The 23,547-nt window shown below is 37.2% G+C and overlaps 1 protein-coding gene across 2 annotated transcripts in view; it reads right to left on the bottom strand.

Moving 5' to 3' along the window:
* dntt (deoxynucleotidyltransferase, terminal) overlaps positions 1–23,547 on the bottom strand; it is a 152,407-nt gene that overhangs the window by 15,443 nt on the left and 113,417 nt on the right. The window contains exon 11 of one of the 2 annotated variants that reach the window (XR_008385610.1): positions 2,042–2,560. Coding sequence is in view for 1 of the 2 variants with exons in the window: in XM_053621678.1 (XP_053477653.1) it covers positions 2,474–2,560 (87 nt within the window). In the remaining variant the exon portion in view is untranslated. Of the gene's footprint in view, positions 1–1,679; positions 2,561–23,547 lie in introns of those variants that run through there. The other variant, XM_053621678.1, reaches the window with a different exon arrangement.

A 23,547-nucleotide genomic window follows, 5' to 3' on the forward strand; every position in this document is an offset into this window, starting at 1 on the left:
GTGGAGCTCTGAGTCCGTTTGCTGTCTCCATATTTCTGTGTTGGTTTTCTCATTAACATGATATTGAACATCGTTGGAGAAAGGTGAGTGAGAAAATGAAGCAAAATCCAACTGTTATTGGATAGAAAAATGATTTTTTCTTCTATTAAATATCATTGAAACTGCATAAGCAATATTTCCTTTGGTGTCAGCTCAGTGCTAATATGTCATGGGATTAATGAAAATAAAGCACAACTAACAAATTAGCATCAAAAACACTAAACAGATCACAAATATTTCAATATAAACACGTGTTTCATGGTGGAGGTTTCCATTAATGATTTCTCAGCAATGCTGGAAAGAGGAAACTGTTTATATGCAACAATAAGAGATGTATAAGAGATCACATTGACCAAAACAGCAGCGTACACTGTTTTCTTTTTTCAGAAGAATGGGAAAAACCACAAAAAGCTTCATTTTTGGGTCAGAGCTTTTTCCCAAAATGTTAGTTAATAACTGGGTGGATTAAAGACTAGCATGTGCTTCCTCCAAAACACATGAAGTCAGTCACATCTTTTTTAACTGCTGCTCATGCAGCATCACAGGGCAGCTGAAGACACTTACAGGAACATGACTAAAAATGCTAACGCACTCAAGCTCACTGCTGCCAATGATTAGTTAACATCACTCTGATTGACAGGGGAAAGAGTAATGTCATCCTTCCCACCCAGACACCACAGCCAATTTTGCTCTCCTGGATTTCCAGCCACAGATGTTTATGACATTTTTGGGATTTGAACTCACAAACTCATCTCCTGAGGACCGATTGTTGGAAAAGCTGAGTTTTTGCTTTTCTCTTGTGCTACTTAGCTTTGTCAACACATTTTCAGTCACATTTTTTGGCTCCACTACTGACTCTTAATGACAAATAGTGAATTCTGATATGAGACTTTGGAGTTTGATCTAAAGGAATTTAAAAGGAAAGAAACATTAGCTAACCTAGTTTGAACACCAAATAGAGTCCTTTCTAGAGACCTTTCTGGACAAAGTGAGAAGACCCTGGGGTCGAGTCCTGGAAACGCCTGGACTGCTCTATTTAAGACTCTTTAAATAGGAACATCTGTGTTCATAGACATAACAGGATATATATGGGCCCTTGTGTGTATCAAGAGGGCACCATTTTGGCTGAATCACAGTGGCCTCTCACTATGTGGTTCAATTAAGAGGGACATTGAGTGCTAAGAGGAACACACAGTGTCTATTAATATAAGTATATAAAGTTAAAATGTGTATGTTTTTATTATATGGGAATTAGTCAAATGTTAGCAGTCCTTATAGAGAAAAAAGTGATCAAATCTGGGATTGCTAAAAGCCACTGCAAGGCATGATTCATTTGTGTTTGCTATGATCCTTGAAATTTACTGCAAGCCATCATGCTTCAATTGTAAAGATACCCAGTCAGAAAGATTTAATAATCGTCATATGACTCACAGAGATTTAAACACATTATTCAACTGCAAACATTCAAAGACAAAAGAGCCATGTAAAAACTAGATTACTAATTACTAACATTTATGATTCCTGTGGGGTTATTTTTATATGTGTATTCCACGCATTTTTAAAATTTCAGAATGCAATTTATTTGTATACAAACTGAGCAACATAACACCAAAATTGCATCACTGGCTACATGCTAAAGAACAATTTTATTGTGTAATAACAGCTCCACATGAGTGTATGTAACGTCTTCCTATAAAATAAGCACAAGTCATTCATACTAATAGACAAAGGTGCACCAGTAAGATACATAGCATAGGTGCAGTCAATATTATCGTATTACCAACATGAAAGTACTGATCAGTATCAGTAATGCAAAATAGAAAAGCAATTAAGTAATATTGTATGACTAAATCTCTACATGCTTGTAAAGAACATTGTAAAAGGTATGTGATTATTAAAAAGAGGGTATACGGTTTCTCCTGCACTTTTATTTTTTACAGTAATGAGGAACCTAGAATTCAGTAACTGATGCTCACTAAAGGTGGAATCCAATATCACTTACACTGCTGTTACACTCCACCTGTGCTTATTATCACCACATGAGGTCCTAGACAGTCTGGTCTCATCTGGTTTGATGTATAGGCTGGTAATTACAGCAATTCATTTTCCTTTACTCTCTCTTATCCTCGTTCCTGTATAGCAGAGATATGCATCATATATCGTACTGTATATTTGTACATTTGAGCTCTTCTAGCACACTCATGCAAAAATATGTAATGCGTTGATATAACATGAAACATACTGCAATACATTTAATTTAATTGAAGAACAAGTATTAAAGAGGAAAAAAAGCTTTCCTAATGGCAAAGTATTACAGTTTTGGATTTTATATGAAATAAATCATTCATGGCATTGAATCTGTGCAGTCTAGCGGTGCGCTGTGAGGGGAGATTAGCTGCAGGAATGCGCACGCGTTTGATGAATAGGACGAGGGCTAAGCATTCCTCTGCCAAGGCTCAATATAGTCCAATCCCAAATGGGTGAAGATGTCCTCCTCTGTCTTAGCCTGCAGGAAGGTATTCTAGAGATAATAGGGGGGGGGGGGGGGAACAAAATACCAGTGACATGAGAGGTTTAACAGTTGAATCGTAGGCCTGAAAAGCTTCAAGAAATGTTAGAGGAGGACAAAGACAGAGAGGCGTTTTGTGTGAACATTGGTTATATTTGACCAATGATATTTCTCTGAGGAAGTGACAAAGAGACAAAGAGTCACAGTCATGATATTGGTGTTCTTCATAAGGTCAGACAGGGTTGGGAACCTCTAACAGCATAATGTACTGTACTGAAAATTTGATCTGAAAGGAAGTATGTGTAAAATGTAAGAGGCAGCTACTGTTATGGATCAGCAAGCCAAATGCTTTGAATAGTCATAACTACTTTTCCCCATTGGACTTCTGTCTTTGCAGCATTTATTGCAACGCCCACTACCTCTTCTATTGCATTTTCATAATTGTGTCATGAGAGTTGGCTCGAAGTTTTAGAGAGTCTAATTAAACACAAAGATATGAGCCAGGATCATGATGATACACATTTAGGTTCACTGGAACATCTATGTATATTTCCCAGGATGATTTTACTTCAGGCTCATTGACGGTGTTCAGAAATTATTTATTTGTCCCTGTAAGTGCTTTATCGCAGTGAATCTGGAGACAATCCCAGGAACACTAAGTGGAAGTGGAAGAATTCACCCTGCACTCTTGAAGCAGATGTGTTATTTTTAACACATCATGTGTTATTTTTCGAACACACCTGCGTGTCTAGTTAAGGACAACACATTTTGTGTTGCTTTTAACACAATCAGTGTTTTAGTACATTTAACACATGCTGTGTGTTAGTACATTTACACACAAAGATGTGTTAAAAAATAACACAAAATAGCACAGAGATGTGCTGTTTATACTTTTATTCCCTACAATTATCCTAAAATGCAATTTGTTTGAATGCTAAAATTCTAAAATACTCACAAAATAAACAAACAATTGCATGAAATTCAGGTGACATTTATTAAAATCATTAAAACATTTGACAGATTGTAGAAGATTTATAAATTGTGGCAGTAATTTGATTAAGGTTAAAATGATCAGGAATGTGTTTCAGAGATAAAGGCAAACCAGGTAAACCAAAACTGGTCATGTGAACTGTGTTTGGTATAATTTTTTCTGCATTTCATGGTGAATGATGTGGTGATATCAAAGGTTACAATATCATAAACCTTTACAATATGTGTTGCAATATGTGCTCTTTCTCTCCACACAAACACTGGTTTGCATGGGAGACATCTTTCCGTTTGAACCCACCGACCCACTCTCAGGGACTTAATTAACATAAGCTAATAATTAATTTAATAATTAGGGAGCACTAATCAGCTGGGGGTTCCAGCTTGCCATAAAACAATCATTCCCATTTGGTTTCTTGGTCACTATACATTTCAAAGAGGCTCAGTGGTATAAGAGGATATACTTGGGAGAACCCAAGGTGGGCTTGTAACATCAAGGAAGGGGCTTATAACATCAGAGACTGCCTTTTGTGCCATTAATGCTATTATCATCATGCATCCTATGTCTCCACGCAGATCAACATTTCTGTGAGTTACATTTGTGTCTATTCTATGTATGTCTTCTTTTATGATTTTGTGTAATAAGTTAATTTGTTATTGCTATCTTTAAATATTCAGTGGTTCTTCCATAAGAAAAAGTGCATGACTGTATTTATAGGGTTATTAGAAATAGTTTCCTAAGCTAAAGTTGACTTACGTTAGACACGTTAAAATCGACCTCTGACAAGAAAATAGGAAAGGTCTAGGCTCGCCCATCGATTTAAACCTCTGAGCTAACAAAAATAATTGTTTATTTTAGGCTATATAAAAGTCTCTAATGTAGGAACGTCTCTTTATAATGACGTCTTAGCATGAAACTGTTTTAGACTAAATATAAATCAGAACACTGAGATATTATACTTCCAGCACTAAGTAGAAGATTATCTTTTGAAGTCAGATAATTAATTAAATGGAGTCAGATATTTAAATCACGCATTCAACATTCGGCTGCACCTATTTCCGTCTTTGGTCATTGGAGAGCAGTGGGCCATGTAATAAACCCTTAAATATTTTAGCCCTACAAGATGTAAGAATTGGATTTGATGCATCTTCTTACAAATCTCCCTGCCATCTGGGAAGACAAGAGTTCCCACTCCCTTCCATTTGAAAAGCTGTAAAAGAGCAAAAAGAGTGTTGGTTAGTTGTTCGCTACAAAATATGGACAAATGCCTTTGGGCTTTGACTGAGAAATTGTGTTACAGAATCCCAAATTGTGTAATTTTGGAAATGTGACCTCCACTGTCCACAATTAAGTCAACGAACATTATAGAGATAGTGGAAAGCATTACAATCTAAACCCCATCCTCTCTTTTTGTCACGTTAACCTTGTGAAGAACTTTTGGCCTCGACATTACTGAGCTAGCTAATTTCCGTTAGCCACTGACTGTCTGCACCTGTTAACCAGCATTAACATTCACCAAATACATGAAGAAACATGAAGCTAATTACTACAGCTTGCCTTGTCCAAAACACTTGTTAAATATAATTAACATTAACCCACTCTCTGTATTACATCATAGTGAACAGCTTTAATGCTACATTATCGTTAACTTTCAAAAAGGCAATGGGAATGTCCAACATTACTGCGAGCTGTATGCTAAAGTAATCTTATCAACTCAGGTTAACATCACTCATCCCTAACTGTAATTGGTGACAGCATCCAGCTAGCTAACCCTAACTCGAAGCCTCAGATAAGATGCAGACCCAGAGAATTATAGAACAACCTCAGTCCATATTTCATAGCCAACATAAACACATGACACTAGTAGTGTAAAGCCAACACTGATTAACATTACATCATATTCACTTTTGAAGCCATCGCGATAGGTAAAGTTAATTATCACTTGGTGAGTTACTGTTTTCCAGTGAATACATTTTCAAGAGCTCCCTGCCTAAATATCACAAACTCGGCCAGGCACCTTCAGCAGCATTAATGCTAAATAGTGATGAACGGTAACTTACCGGTGGTCATTTGGTTTCCTCGCCTCAGGACTCCAACTCTGCAGTCACAATCAAAAGGTCAAGGCAACGAACATTCACTTTCAGGCAAGTTCAGATTTGGATGATGACATCAGCAGTGCAGTCCACAACGTGATTGGACAATAATTTCATTCGTGTGAATTTTTCTTTTTTAAACAAATTTATTGGATAATTTAATGCCAGGGACACGCTAGACGATTTTTTTATCTTAACCAATTTTAAAAATGTGGGAGAGCACAGACATAAGGACAGTTTTAACCGATTTTTAACATTATAATCCTCCAAACACACACACTAGACGATTCGGTCAGACCGCGAGACCACACACCAGTCCATAGTAACAAGTTCACAGACACGAGATCTCACAGAAATTCATGTTTATCAAACCTGACTTCAGAAGACAATATCACACACACTCCATTTTGTTTATTAGCAGCATATCAGCTGCCTCATTCACACAGCAGAAAGTTCAAACTCCACTTTTGTGGCATGTTTGTGGCTGCCATGTTTCCACTATAAAAGCAAATGTCACGAAACAGAATGTGAGTAGGATGCGAGTGCTGATATAATTTAAAACAAAACTGCTAACACAAATTATTAAAGACATAAATTATGGAATCTAGGCAGGGAAACAAGACAAAAATAAGACAAAGAGTGCAGTGCAAACTATGGCTATATACACATAGGTGCTCGTTAACATGACGTAATTCAGGTGCAGGTGGTCATGTGACTGTGATGCAATGAGGTGAAGTGGCTGTTGGGAACTGTAGTTAAGAGTTCCTTCTCTGATATACATGTCAGCAAGCAACACCTGGTTGGTAACACTTGCTTGGTCTCATTGGCTATTGCAGGTATTCCGCCTCCGGCAGCCTGATCAGGTGTCTTAAATATCAAAACATGTTTGGGATTTGGGATCAGGGAATCACTGAATTGATTCAGAGCAGTAAAATACAGTCAACAAACAGTCATAGCTACAAGCCTCTAATCGGGCCACGCCCAAACACCCCCCTCCTGCCAACCCCCCTGATCATTGGGGAGGGTGCAAATCCGACTTTAAATCTTCAAGTATGTGGTAAGCGTGAAACGTGTTGGAATAGTAATAACAAAAAAAAGTGTGTAGGATAATAACACATCCTTTCTGAGAGTGTGGATGGGATGCAAGTCTGTAGCAGGGCACCATGCACACACTTCATTCACACCTAAGGGCAATTTAGCATAGCCAACCAACTTTCAACATATGAAACTCCACACAAACAGTAATCCGAGCTCTGGATCGAACTGGTTACTCTGGAGCTGTGAGACAGCATCATTACCTGCTGCAGCACCGTGCTGTATAGAGATCCAGATAAAACCAAAATAACCCAATATAATTGAAGCTATGCGTGATCATATTAACAGGAAGGACAACATTCGAAACATCTCTCCAAAGACACTCCAAGTGTACAGTCAGTGTGGTTGTCTTTACTTTTGCATCACAAATAAAAGAGAAAAAAGGAACAGTGAATCACAAGCAACCATTATCAATGTTATATTTGTTAAATATGTTATATTTTACATTTGTTATATGTATTACAAAGTCCTTGTAGTTTTAGCCTCTTTGACTGGTTGCTTGAATAACACTAAAACACATAGGCCTATAAATAATTTCAAGTTGGATCTGCTGGGTACTGTTGGTGGAAATGACGTCATTGAAAAGTTCTATGGCTCCAGTAAATAGACAGAATATTACTGTACCTAGTTAAATAATGAGCCCATTATTGGAATAGTTGGATGATATTCATAATACAGGGTCTGTGAAATTTATTTTCTAGTTAAAGGGTCCCTGGCTGCAGTAATAGTATATAGTTATAGATAACATGAAGGTTTGCATCTGGTGACAAGATAAAGAGTGTGTGTGTATGTAGTAACCGGTTTTACACATGGCATTAAAAGGATGGAAAGCCAGGCTCTCTGCGTGATGCTGTAATGCCATATACAGACATATCTCTGGGCCCAAGGCAAGACTGATGAGGCCAAGAGGAAGCTATAAATCTGACATATTCTGCCTTGAAGTGTTAGGCTGAACATAGCATGTCAAAATGAGGCAAACGATGAAGAAGAAAAGAGGAAAAAACAGGAAAGCTCAAATGTCTGTGAGCAGACAACAGGAGTGATAGGCTGGTGCAAGAGCTGGGAGAGGATTTGCTCCAGGCATTTGGCTTATATCTTCTATTGAAGGGTTGTTTAAAATGCAAATCAGGTACAGAATGGTCAGAGATTCATGTCTCTGCTGCGTGGGTGTTTTCAATGGTTTGTGTGAGTGTGTTTACAATGGTCTGTGTGCTGAATGAATACAAGCAGAGGACACCTGGTCTCTGACTGAGTACTGAGTAAATATCACTCACTGCTTATTTGTACTTCCTAATAAATCAAAAGATCACATTCTGGGTAAATTATGCATGTTAGTAAAGTCATCATGACCTCTATCTCATCCAACATTCGCTCATGCCTCCTATTGTCTAAACTGTTTATTATTTTTTCCGTATCTTTTTTAATAGATCCATCCATCTTTTTCCTTTTGCTTTTCACCCTGAAGAAAGGTTTGCTGCAATCCAGAGTTTCAGACTCTCTCATATTATATTATATTATATTATATTATATTATATTATATTATATATTATAGTATAGTATAGTATATTATATTTAACAATAAAAGTAGTGAGATTAAATTTCAACATGGTATACAGGAACAAAAAAATGGTGATGTTGCTGTGAAAAAAGTGTGCACTTAAATTCAAGACTTCTTCTGTGGCTGAAACTGTGGCTCAACAGGTTGCATTTAGTTACAGTTTGTGGTGCATCTACACCGCTCCCAAAGATGCTGCTTGATTGGAAAGTTCATCAAATTAACACCCTAACCATTTCTGACCTTCAACAATTTATACAGGTGGTGCGGTGGAGCTACTCACTGTCTGTGTGGAGTTTCTGTGTATGTCCTCCCTGTGTCCATGTGGGTTTCCAATATATACTATGTAATGGGATGTTTAAAACAGCTGAGCAGTTAGTATTTGTGCCCTATATCTAGTCCAAGCTTTTCTGTCCATGAATACATTTTATATCTTGATAAGGTAGTCAGTAGTTTAGCATAGGATTAACATAGGAAGTATATATTTCAGCATTATAAGCAGATTAACATATAGCCTGTGACCAAGGTTATTTTGTTTATAGGCTAACAAGCTCATTTTCAAGCTAACTCATAGCAATAATATCATGCAAAAATAATTATGTTCATTGAAAGATTACCTCAATAAATTAATCAAACTTTTATCAGATTAATAAGATTAATCTAGTAATTATCTGCTTAAATTTTACTTACAATAAAGCTTGTTCGTGGGCTTACTGGAATTATTAGCAAGCTGAAAGATGGCCATGAAACCACAGACTTCAAGGGTAATGTGATATACAGTATGATAATCTCAATATAATCAAGGAGGAGCAATCAAATAGAGTTTAAACAACATTAAGGGGACCCATTTAAATAGGCATGACACCTATGCATACTGTACAGTCATTTAGTTTAGCATAAGATTTTAAATGACAATTGTACTTTTGACCACCACTATTTGCAACATATATTACACTGTTAAGGGAAAATTAATTTACAGTCAATAATAGATAACTAATCAACAGTCTCTCTTATGTGCCACAGATGGCTATGCTCAGATGGGTGGTGTGAGAGCATGGCACAAGACACAAAATCAGGAGCTTCAAGCCAAAAGTTTGGCAACCATGCAAAATATTTGAGAAAACTGAAATATTGAAACATAAAAAAGAGTCATGTTATTTTCTATTCATCAGGATTTTGATGGGATCTGGAAAGCATGTGTCAAGACTTGACAAACAAGACACAGAGCAGCCACAGCTGAGCAGAGTACTACCCGGTCCAACTAACAGGCAAACACAGAGAAATTTTGGAATTGATTTAAGCAGCAGTCAAATTATGCCTATTGTGGACCAGAGCTGAACTGGGCAGCCGAACTGATAGAAGCCCAGTTCCTAAAATCCCCCAACAATCTGGCTAATACTGAGCATTGGAAAAGCTTAGCATTCATTACTGGGCAAAATACAATGCTGAATCCACAGCACAAATACAAGATCCGCATTAAGTTTATTTTCCCCCATTTGTATTTTCTGTCAGTTCAATATATAAGAAATATTTGAATACATGGCATCCCACTTTTTGGGCTTGGGCAGGCCTAAAAGATTCACATCCACTGACTGAAGGACTGAGGGATTGACTAATTGACCAACTGAATGACTGACTGAATGACTCACTGACTAAATTACTGACCAACTGACTGACCGAATGACTGATGGACTAAATGACTGACCAAATGACTGACTGATTGACTGACTGAATGACTATATGACTGATCAACTGACTGACTAAATGACTGATGGACGGATTGACCGAATGACTGACTGAATGACTGACCGAATGACTGGACTGACTGAATGAATGACTGACCAAATTACTGATGGAATGACTGACTGACAGATTGATTAACTCCCCATGAACAATTCATGCATGGCGATCCCTCAGAAACATCCCCACATCAATAAAGACAGTGACAGTTATATGTAACTCTACTACGATGTTACATTTTCCCCACCACTATTCCCACGAATCCCATCTCCTCCTTATTCTCACCTCCTGTACTTTGAGGTTGCTACGGTCATATGAACAACTTCTCAAATAGCCAATCTGTGTTCAGTTCATGAGTACAATAGTTAATCCTAGAGTAGAAGCTAGCAGAATTTGTCAGATTTTTTTTGTGTTAATGTAATATTATATAAAGTGATGCATGTATATATTGGTTTGTAACTAGATTATCATAATTGTTAGAACACTAATGGTGGCTTCTTCAGCACGTGTCTAGCTAGTTTGCTTGTTATCAAGCATAAGGTGTGGAAGAACAAACAAATTCTCCCAGCTCATCAGAGATTTCCTTAAATATGAGGTGTGTCACAGACTTCATCCCACATGCATGAAATAAACTGTGCTGAGGTTTTTTTTTTGTTATGCACCCATAAGCAAATTTCAGTTACCTTTTTTACTTAAAATAAATGTTAACTGTTATGCTTGTTACTTTCACAGGAAAACTTAATACATTATGTCTGGACATTTTGTCCTTTTTTTCTTGTTTTTTTTCACTCTAGGCACTATATTTGTACTCAGTATTTGTACTCAGGAATGTATGGCAGGAACGGCATCTACCTTTTGCAAACCATTTGCATTTGGCATTTCTGGAGGTATGTTTTTGGAACTATTTAATTTCTAGAGCTATGCACTGGATAATGCATTCTTTGAATTTAAAACTTTATTTTGTTTGGCTTGACAACAGTTACATTACCATCATCTATTCAGTAGGCTCTATTGGTTTTTGTGATGACTTCTAGATTTTCCACTTTTCAGTTTAGACACATTGACCTTTCAAGAACTACTGATGCATTCTGCTCAATTGGAAATTTTTCATCATAAATGTTACATTTGTAGATATATTTAAATGTTGTTTAGGCCCTTGACTCTATCTGGTGATATTAATATGTATATCATTAACACCTTGACCTTCTCATACTTTGTTCAATTATCTCCAAAGTAACCCTGTACTTAAAAACATAGTTTATTAGTTTACTCGCTTACTCTCTCTTAGATATTTTGATTCTGATTACATAAATTGGTATTTGGGTCAATTATGTTATCTCATAATGCAGCATGGTAGCACAGCAAGTAGCCTTCAGTCTTGAGCCTGGGTTACCAGTAGGGATGTACCGATACCAGTACTCAGGTGTCGGCCCGATACTGTGCTCATGTACTCGTACTGGTACTCGTAAAACTACCCCGATACAACCGCACCGATACCACCTTATGACAACATGACATAGCCTAACCTCTCATCAGTTGAGCAGGTAGTCGGAAGAGGAGAGGATATTTTAAGATAAGTGATGATGACAAAAGTAGAGCAGACTGCAATCTATGCTCTGCTAAACTGTCAAGAGGAGGGTTAAAACAATAGCTCATTTAATACAAGCAATTTGATCTAAAGAACAAACATAACACCGAGTGCAAAGCGTTTGCTAATGCAGCAGCAGGAAACAGCAACAATCAACTTTGCAGCAAACACTGGAGAAGTGAGAGAAAATGTCCAGAGACAACCCACGGGCAGTAAAAATAACAGAAGCTCTTACCCAGTTCATTGCTCTTGATGACCAGCCGTTGTCAGTTGTAGATAAGACAGGATTTTGTCGTCTTCTTGGTGTACTTGAGCCGAAGTATGAGATTCCCAGTTGTCACCACATTACAGATACCGCATTACCAAAGCTACATGACTTGGTGAAAAAACACATCAGGAACCTATTGCAGGACATTTTGGCCTTCAGCTTCACCACTGATATTTGGACTAGCATTGTCAGCCCAATGTCTCTTATAGGTTTAACAGCACAGTGGATTGATGAGGATTTTACTCCCCAGAGAATCGTTTTACAAGCAACACAGTTTATGGGTTCGCACACTGGCCACGCCATAGCAGGTGCGTTTCATGACATGCTTCAGACGAAAAGTGTGAAGTACTCATATCGGTACTTGGTATCGGCAAGTACCCAAATGTTAGTACTTGTACTTGGTCTGAAAAAAAGTGATATCGGTGCATCCCTAGTTACCAACTATATGGAGTTTCACATGTTCTCCCAGTGTTCACATGGTTTTCTTCCTGGTTCTACCAGTTTCCTCACAAAACTCAAAAACCATAGGTGCACTGGCTACACTAAAGTGCCCGTAGGTGTGAATGAGTGTGCAAATGTGTATCCATGATGCTTTGCAGTGGACCAGATTATCTCCTCTTCAGACACAGTCTGATGTTCAGCACGCAGGATTGATTGTGACCTCCTGCATTTTTGTAATAGTACACTAAGTAATAGGATAGCATAATCAGGGTAGTGTGGGAAATGGAGAGAGTGAGTGGGATTGTATGAATACACAAGAGCATTTCCAATTTACACATACTGTATGGCGATTGCTGTGGTAGAATATGGCTCTCTTGGCATTTCTAACACTAGATAATTAGTAATTTCAGTTTAGTCTCTTAGTAGCAAGTCCAAAACTTACTATTCTTTGCTATTATCTTCACTATGATACACATATGATGTCACAGTTTATGATAGATGTTGATGAACAGTTTATGGTTGATGATATTTAGAAGATAATCTATAGTCTATCATGTACTTTCTTCATAATTTATAATAAAATGTTTGGATAGGCCAGCTTATACGTTTTGTTGTTTAATTCGATTAAATTCGAAAATTTAATTCAAATTTTATTTGTATAGATCTTTTAACAACTGGCATTGTAACAGAGCAGCTTTACAAAAATATCTACATTTTGGATATACGTTTTACATTTATAAATGTATCCCTATTGTGCAAGCCAGAAGCGAGATCCCTGAGATGCCATGACATGATACTGTTCACAGAGGGTCTTGTGGATTATCAAAATTAATATTAAAGTCTCCAACAATTAATGCTTCTTTTTTTTTTTTTACAGAAACAACCAGGTCTGAGATGAAATACACAAATTCATAAAGAAATTCAGAATATGGCCCCTGGGGGTGTGTAAACAATAGTTTGGGGAATCGACTGGGTAGACTTACAGTGGTGCTTGAAAGTTTGTGAACCCTTTAGGATGTTCAATATATCTGTGTAAATATGACCTAAACTTCATCAGAAGTCCTAAAAGTAGCCAAAGAGAACAAATGAGACAGAAATATTATACTTGGCCATTTTACTTACTGAGGAAAATGATCCAATATTACATATCTGTGAGTGACAAAAGTATGCGAACCTCTAGGATTAGCAGTTAATTTGATGAAATTAGAATCATGTGTTTTCAATCAATGGGATCAGAGGGAGAAGGTTATACAAACTTTTGGTGTTATATCATCAAAAGCATTTTCATTTCAAAGACTTAAGAAATTTGCTGAGGAAATTCATAATCTCCATTTCCATATACTGCGTTATTTATGTGACAATTGCATGCTTCATGAATTTGTAATCCCTCTGTTTTTCACAAACATACAGGGAACTCAACAACTAGGTCATGTTTGGTGTCAAATGCTTTATAAAATCATGCTTGGAACGTTGTAATGAGTTCAGTGAATGCACAGCACTACAGTTTCATGATCAAAGGCATTTTATGAACATGCAAAAAAATTGAATGTTCCTAAGTTGAAGTCCTTGCGGGGGTGTGAATTTGAATTCCACCCCAGGACTTCCCTTTGAACAACAACTCATCAGCAGCACTGAATGAGGTGAAACAGGAACACTGATCTGCTGCATCACACCTCACTCAACTGAGGTTACAGCTGGACCTTTGGCACAAATCCCACTGATGTCTGTTCACACAGAGTCACAAGACTTCCTCTGCGACCTACAGAGAAGCAGCTTTGATGTCAAAATCTCCACTGAACTGTGCAACATGGAGTCAAAAGACCAACCAAAGAAAACCTGGAACATAACTATAAAGCTTCTACATGCACCTTCTTCAGTGTTGGCATAGAAGCTTTGCTAGAATCAATATGATAAGTAGATCCACTCTTTTGCCTACTTCATATGATAAGATCCAAACAGCTGCCTATACTCTCTGTGTAGGTTCATTCATATGTTAACACAAATATATGTATGTACATATGTAAGAAGCAAAGGTTACAATTAAGTTTTTAAAAATGGTATATAAAATATTGCACCATGTCGTGGGTGTAGTACTTTGAAAAGTAAAGTACAAAGTCCTGGAGAGGCCAAGATAAGAACTTTCTAGTTTCATGTGCTCAGTTTTGGTGTTAATTGTTGTAATTGTCACAAATTAATAAGATTGTGCCTACGTTTGGGTTTTGGCTCATTTCCTCTTAAGATAACATACTCATGCTGTGCTCTGATAGATTACCAGGAACAGTGTGCCTAACAATGAAATGAATTTCATTATATATTTAGAGTACTGTTAAAATCATTATTTAGAAATTTAGCTCAAATCAGTTGTTTGCGCATTTAATCTTTAAAGGAGGGCAAAAAATGCAGGCACAAGTTTATTAATTCGGCAAAAGCACATTGAGAGCTTTAAAGGGGTAAATTGTCTACAGCCACAATTTCATGACCTCAATTTTGTTCATGTAGCCACTTTAAACTCATTTTTGCTCACAATTTAGTGCATTTTAGTACAACAAAACCCTCTTCATTGCCTCTCCAGAGCTCTGTATAAAGGTGTTGCTTTTCACAGTTTCCAAAAAGATATGTAGTTGGCAAACATGTTAGTGGCTATAGGAAAGTATACTTCAAATTGTACTTCAGATTGGAGGACTAGGAGAGAGATCTGAGATGTTCACCAAAGTCATTACGCAAAATTGATGCCAGTAACAAGTTTTTTGCCCTTACCGCCTCAAGAGAAGAGCTTAGTTAATGTGGCTATTTTCATTACAGTAGTTTAATTTGAGAATAATTGCTGTGTTAGCTTGCTAGCCATTATGACAACCTGGTCCGAGTTTTTTTAAGTCCTTCAAAAATGATTGGCGCTTTAACACCATTTCATCAGCTTCAGGCTATATGGCATCATTGGCTGCCTAAATATGCACACTGGAGGATATTCGCTGTTGCCAAATGTGCAAACAGCCAAATACCTAAAATTTAAACAGGAGAGAGATTTACAAAGCCAACTCACCTTCAGTAAAAAAAAAAAAAAATGGCAGAGTTTCATCTGCAGGGATATAGCACGACTCAAACTGGAAGTCTCAGCCAAGTTACATTTTATTTTTACTAGGGGCACAGTCTCTGATTTCTATTTAATTAAGTACAGTGGTGCTTGAACGTTTGTGAACCCTTTAGAAATTTCTATATTTCTGCATAAATATGACCCAAAACATAATCAAAATTTCAATAATCAAAAAGTCCTAAAAGTAGATAAAGAAAACCCCATTAACCTCTTAGAGTTTCAGTAAAATTAGCCTAAAACTCCTATCCAAGGCATACCCAAAGTAAAAATTAAAGCTGTTCTTGAACCATTTGGAGCACATGCATGGTTTTTGTCTCTTTTAAAGGTGACACTCCTGAAGTTTTTTCCTCAGAAGTCATAATCACTGTAAGTGCTACTGGTATTGCGTAATAGAAGTTTGAATGATTTTGGGTTGTTTTTTTTTTTTTTTTGCATACAGATGCCTGCAGATGACTACAGCTGGGAGCTATTAGCTGGAAAACACATTTAGAGCACAGCATGAAGCCTTTTCTAGTCCATGTTCAAATTTGATATCAATACCAAAAAATATATATATATATATATTTTTATTTTACACATGTTTTTCTAAGGGCATGTCCATGTGTTTTTATCAAAAAAAATGTTTACCAAAACCTTTTGGATACTCCAAAGGGCCCTTGGTAACCATGTACACATACGTAGGATAAAAAGGCTGCTACTATAAGTGCAGACCATTTACTCTAGATTTTCTTATAATTATCATATCACATATCCAGCAATCTACATAATGTATAGTCATATGTATATTCATAATTGAAACCTTTTGTGCACCATTTTTGCACTTTCATGCCACTGGTTACACAGCTTTACAGAGGGACTTTTAAGTTGAAGTGGTGAAACTCACCCGTGAAGCAAGACATAGGGGATCTAGATAAGGTGAAAACTTGATCTTCCAAGATAATTTGGAATGACTCAGAAGCAGTCTGTGGGGATTTACTGATGTAAAATTTGTTTTGGACTAAATATTTTTACATAATTGGATTGGTTGGACCTTTGCCAGTGTAACAAGACTGTCTTTTTGGGATGTTATGGATCAGTGGATTACTATGAAGCTTCAAGGGTGAGTTGCCTCCATTTCATGTGTGTTTGCTTGTATGTTGGTGGTCTGACAGAGACTTTGATTGTAGATGCTGTTGTGATTGTATCTTTGAACGGTTTATATGACTCAAATCAAAAGATTCTTACCTTTCCAATGGTATATTGCATGAATACCTATGTACTACATACAGCTGTATAAATGGCAAAGTTCTCCTAATAACATTGCAGCCAGCAGGCTGTCAGAACGCTAAGTGGGACAAAAATATTATACTGGGTAATTTATTTACTGATGAAAATGATCCAATATTACATATCTGTGAGTTGCAAAGGTATGTGAAGCTTTGCTTTCAGTATGTGGTGTGACCCCCTTGTGCAGCAATAACCGCAACTAAATGTTTCTGGTAACTGTTGCTCAGTCCTGCACATCGGCTTGGAGGAATTTTGGCCCATTCTTAAGTACAAAACTCAGTACTTGTCCAGGTGGTCCTTAGCAAATTGCAGACATGTAGCATTGTTCTTTTTGAAGAGCAGTGGCTTTCTCATTGGGAACCTGCCATGAACACCATTGTTGTTCAGTGTTCTCCTAATGACTCATGAACACTAACATTAGCCAGTGTGAGAGGGGCCTTTAGTTGCTTAGAAGTTACCCTGCCTACTTTGTGACTTTGCAGACTATTATACTTCTTGCTCTTGGAGTGATCTTTGTTGGTCAACCACTCCTGAGGAGGGTAACAGTGGTCTTAAATTTCCTGATATCTGTCTGACTGTGGATTGGTGGAATCTAAACTCTTTTTCCAGCCCCATGAGCTTCAACAACTCAAATCTCATTTGTTCATGCCATGAAACACTTCCACAAACATGTGTTGTGAAGATCAGACTTTGATATATCCCTTCTTTTTAAATAATAAAGGGCTCTCACTAACACCTGATTGTCAACCCATTGATTGAAAACACTTGACTCTAATTTCACCTTCAAATTAAACTGCTAATCCTAGAGGTTCACATCCATTTTCTACTCACAGATATGTAATATTGGATAATTTTCCTCAATAAACAAATGACCAAGTATAATATTTTTGTCTCAATTGTTTAATTGGGTTCTCTTAGTCTATGTTTAGGACTCGTGAAAATCTGATGTCGTCTTATATTTATGATGATATTTATATTTATGCAGATATATAGAAAATTCTAAAAGGTTCACAAACTGTCAAGCACCACTGTATCTCACACTGAACAATTCATTCCTAGACATCTAGTTAATTTTCTATTGTCTGTTTTATCCTTTTTACCATAGAGCCACTTTAGCAGTGGCTACAGGTGAAGTGTTTGATTTCGAGTACTGAAAAGAGACTCAACAATGTGGTTATTTAAATTTCACATTCAACGGGAGTGAATGAAATTCTTTTCTTTCTTTTCGTTTTTTTAATCTTGCTCTTTAAGGGCAAAGCCTTGTTTCAGACATCAGAGAAAACAGAACACTGCAGAGGGACAGTATGTGTCTGAGTCAGAAATATAATGAGTGAGATTGTTACACTGTATTAAAATAGAGACCTTTACCTCTTTCTATGAACATGAAGGTTTATACATTGTCATCTCTAATAATAAATTAAAAACTTCAAATATTTTTGACTAAATTAAGGATATCAGGCAGTACAGGCACTAAAATGAGTCCTTCTTGTACATGGCTCTTCGTATGATACTATTTCTTAGAAATAGTACAGACACATTTCGCACAAATTTATATGTATATACTTGTGTGTGTGTGTATGTGTGTGTGTGTATGTGTGTGTAACCTTTTGATCTTTTGTTTTAAAAATTCACAAATATACTCTGCTCTCATGGACATCAAACAAAAGCGCAAACAACACAGTTTTGTTAAATATATGTATGCCACAATTATTGGCACCACTATGAATTAATATGAGAAAAATATATTTGAAATATATTCCTATTGGGACCTGCACATTGAGCACCCCCTGGCCTCCCTAATACCACTTCCAACACCAACCTTAATTTTCCCCAGGAGGTCTCCCTCCCAGGTACTGGCCAGGCTCAACCCTACTTAGCTTCAGTGGAAAACCAGGTGAGAACTGCAGGGTGGTATGGCTCTGGCAACCATCCCCACAGATATTAAATGAAAACCTGACTGCCAGAAAACCTGACTGCCAGAAAGCTTCAAATGGGCTGTGGTTGGATTACCCAACAGGACAAATATTCCAAAACATACATCAAAATCAACACAAAAATGGTTTACTGAACATAAAATCAAGGTCCTGCCATGGCCATCCCAGACTCCTGACTTGAAACCCATAGAAAAGCTGTTGGGTGAACTGAAGAGGAGAGCCCACCAGCGTGGATCTCGAAATTTGAAGGATCTGGAGAGATTCTGTTTGGAGGAATGGTCTCAGATCCCTTGCCATGTATTTTCCAACCTCATCAGGCATTATAGGAGAAGACTCAGAGCTGTTATCTTGGCAAAGGGAGGTAGCACAAAGTATTGACTAAAAGGATGACAATAATTGTTGCACACCTATATTTAACAAGGCAGATATTCATTTATCCCTGAGAGCAGAGAATTTTTGTGAATTGTTTTGAACAAAAGATGAAAAAGTTAAACAATAAAGACAATTTTTCACAGCCTTCTTTTCTCATATTCACCAAGGGTGCCAATATTAGTGGAGGGCACTGTGTGTGTGTGTGTGTGTGTGTGTGTGTGTATTTGTGAATATTTTTTCATGGATTTGTGGATGATGCCATTAAAATTTTCACCTCTACTGGGAAATTATGCTTATAAAATTTCAAAACTAATACAGAGAGAGTTCATCTGTTGCTCATATATCACCAAGAAAATAGATGAAAATAAAAAGGAAGACACCGTCTATACACTCAGACATTGTAATCTCTCAGAACAAGCATCATGCCGTTTTAAACACCATTTCCCAAGCTCTTGCCCAGTTTATAAAGGATTTACTTCTGAATGATCATGTTCATCAAAAAACTTTGTACTACTTCAGGCCTCTACATTAATGGTTGCTAACCCTCCACTGACAAATCAACCTTCCCATTGAGTTCAGTTATACCGCACATCTAACACACCTTATTCTCTAATGCAGTTGACCAATGTCTTGACAATATTAGTTAGATCAGCTTTAACCAATTAGAATTTGAACGAAACACCACAGACATTGTAAGAGGATTTGTGGTGGTCTGCTACACTTTCTCTCTGTTCTACTAATCTCTCTAAAGGAACCATAAAAGTAATTACTCTATTACGAAATATTACAGAAGAATCACATAAGTGGTAATCCTAAACCATGATATTTTGAAATCACTTTTAATATGTAGAAAGAATTCACTGAGATCTGTTTAGCTTGCAGGATTAAAGGCTGGGGAAGACTGTGTGCAAATTAAACTGCAGTGTAAAACAAGAGCATTTAACATGTTGGATGCAGTTTCCATTTCAGTGCTTTACTTACTAATCAAATAAAGAAGAAACAAGGCACTTGTTTTACATAAAAATAATGGTGAATGAAGACATGGAACATGAGGAATGAACATGAGGCTGCTAGGAGTCTTATATAGAGAGTGACAGGGCTAATTAGGGAAATTAAGAAACGGATGAATACAGCTCAGGAGAGAAAGAGTTGAATTTAACAGTTACTTAAAGGAGACCTATTTTAAGCCTTTTTACAAGATGTAATATAAGTCTCGGGTGTCCCCAGAATGTGTCTGAAGTTTCAGCTCAACATACCCCTCAGATCATTTATTATAGCATGTTGAAAATGCCTCTTTTTTGCTAGAAGCAAAAAAACGCTGTTTTTGGTGTGTGTCTCTTTAAATGCAAATGAGCTGCTTCTCCCTGCCCCCTTTCCAGAATAGAACAGCTTGTGCTTTGGATACTACATTAGCCGTGTTATCTGTTAACAGGCTCATTCCCAAAGCAGTCTGGAGTAAAATGATTCACACAAAACCTACAGTTTTCAAAAAGACAATCACCTTATTGTATTGTGCATAATAAAGGCGTTTTCGGGTTAAAAAAAAATGACGACATAGCTCTGGTTTCCGTGAATACAATCAGAGACAATGGTAACATTAGCCATGGAATTTGCTAACAAGCTCATTCGGAAAGGTGATTTGCAAACATTTAAAAAATATAAAGTGCGATACAACTTCTGGATATGAAGCTGGATCATGAACAGTTGGTACTGATCCATGCTTGAGAATCAAGTTTTTAAGCAAATCCTTGCAAATTGACCCTCGTTCACAAAGCAGTCTGGTGTAAAATGATTTTAGATTTTTTTTTTGGGCACATTTCCTTCAAAAATAAAACTTCTCCACTGCGTCTTGAGTGGCTCTGATGCCGGGAGTACATGAAGACTCTTATGTTCATTTTTACAGCGATTCTAACAGAACACTTACAAAGCTTACGAAGCTGAGACATTCTTCTTATCACTATATCACTATATCACTATCCAGCGCGGAGAACATGGCGGACTATGTGCAGCTCACTCAGGGGAGGAGCTATGCTAATAGGGCAGAGTCCCTGGGCGGAGCTTATTCCAATGTGACATCTATTTAGGGTGAAAATGAAAATGGCTCATTTTGAGACACTGTTTATGAATTATGGGGAATATAAAAAAAGGAGTGGGTGGATTTTTACCATTGTAGGGTGGTTGTATACACACACTGCCGACACAGATTTATGTTCAAACACCATTTAAAAGTGATTTTTTTTTTTTTTTTTGCATAATAGGTCCCATTTAAACACATTAAATGTGTTTAACATTTGAAATGCAACCTAATACATTTAGTTATTGGTAGATTGACAGATTTGTAAGGATGCAAAGCCTGAAAGAATAGAGAAGATTCATACAAGTGTCCAATCCATACAACAATAAAGTCAATGAGGAAAACAAGGATATGATGGTGTCTACTGTTTATCTGCACTCATATTTCAACTTGATGTGGGTGTGGTCTAAACTGAAAGATGGTTTTTGTTTGTTTGTTTGTTTTTACTAAATATGAACCCTACCATGGGACACGGTAACTTAGTGGTTAGCACGTTTGCCTTACGCCTCCAAGGATGGGGGTTTGATTCCTGCCTCCACCCCGTGTGCGTGGAGTTTGCATGTTCTTCCCGTTCTTTAGGGGTTTCCTCCAGGTACTCTGGTTTCCGCCCCGAGTCCAAAGACATGCATTGTAGGCTGATTGGCATTTCCAGATTGTCTGTAGTGTGTGAATGGGTGTGCGAGTGTGTGTGCGATCGTACTCTGCAATGAGTTGGTATCCCATCCAGGGTGTCCCCCGCCTCGTGCCCCAAGTCCCCTGGGATGGGTTCCAGGCTACCCGTGACCCTGTGTAGGATAAGCGGTACAGAAAATGGCAGAAAATACCACTATGCCAGAACTGTCAACATGGTCTGTGAATTCTGGGTTTGACAGTTCAAACTGAGTTACATCACTCATCTATACTTATTTAAAAGTTAATAATTGGTATATAATTGGTTCATAATTGATTGTCTCAATTAGACATTTGTGCAGGACAGATTTTTTGTAACTTTTTTAAGGTTCCACAACACTGTCCAGGCAGGCAGTCACTAAGGTTGCTGTAAATGTATTGGGAAGTGCTGCACATTTATTATAAACCATTATATCTGACTGCTCTCGCTACTTTTCGCATCCTGCCGAATCCCAAACCTGATGCATACCTCTAGGCTCAACCAGATGCCATGTGAAACTTTTTGACAAACATTACATCTTCTATTTTTAGCTGTATTTGTACTGTTTAAAACACATTATCTGTTCATTCTGAATAATGTAGTGATCTTTTGTTACAAGAAAGTAACACAAAGTAAAATTAATACAGAATGTATTGCAAGTGCAGAGATTAATAATATAATAAGAAATCAGAGAACTCTGATCCCAGATAATTGTAAAAGGAATGAAGCATAAATCACCCATGAGGAGCCAGGACACTGAAGCAGTGGCACCTTATGAAGAGTCTACACTCAAGACAATGACATGCAAGGTTCTTGCTGGAACAGGAAGCCAGTAGAAGAGTAAGAAAAGCCCAGCAAGTTGCCTAGTTGCATAGTTGCCTAGTTGGATAAATCTAGAAATGACTAGAGCTTGTATGATCATTTCAGTGCTTTCTGTAGTAAGAATACATAATTCTCCTATGATGCTGTGAAGTAGAAATCTGCATGATCTAGAGGGTGATGTGATTGGAGAAGTTGAAATTGTCATCTAGATTTACACCATGATTTTTAGCTCCTGGATAAACTGTGAGGGAGTAGCTTGTATGGAAGTTCTTTGCCAATAGATAAACTTCGGTCATGCCAAGATTTCACTTCAGATGATGAAACTTCATCCAGGACAGACAAAATGTGAGAATAATTTAATATGCTTGATAATGTGATAATATTCAAGACAGAGATGCTCATTTGAATTTCTTTCTACAAAAAAAATTTAATTCGCACATTTTCGAACATAGACATGTTCGTCTTCTAAACCAACCCCAATTGTATGTATGTTCTCCACTTCCTTGAAGATAAATACCCTGTTGTTGTCATCATCTTATTATCTGTATTTGAAAAGTTTATTTTTTTGAAGAAATGCAGTATCTTACAAACAGTTCAGAAACTAATAAGCTTTGCTAGACATGTCTCAAGGACAAGACTACGGGCTGAACTGAGGGAAAAAATTCCGAACAAGCGCCAAGCCACCAGACAGTCAACCGAGTCCATAACCTTCAATAGGATTGGCTCAATGCACTGCACACATAGTGCACACAAGCACTAATATTTTTTGATAGCTATGTCCTTGGCTATCTGCCAGAGAAGAAAAAGACGCGTCACTCATTCTATAGTTAGGGCCATTTTTCCATTTTCCTTTAGAATGATTCATATAACAAATGAATGTAATCAAAAACATCTCTATAGTACATCTATTCAATAAATCACAGATTTATATGAGAACCTGATTCAAGTACAGCAACTAGTCAAGGAAAAAAAGAAAAGAAAAAGATAAAGAAAAGTTCAAGAAAAGACTAATTTCATGAACAG

The sequence above is a fragment of the Ictalurus furcatus genome, chromosome 3 (genome assembly GCF_023375685.1).
Source record: "Ictalurus furcatus strain D&B chromosome 3, Billie_1.0, whole genome shotgun sequence".
Classification (NCBI taxonomy): Eukaryota; Metazoa; Chordata; class Actinopteri; order Siluriformes; family Ictaluridae; genus Ictalurus; species Ictalurus furcatus.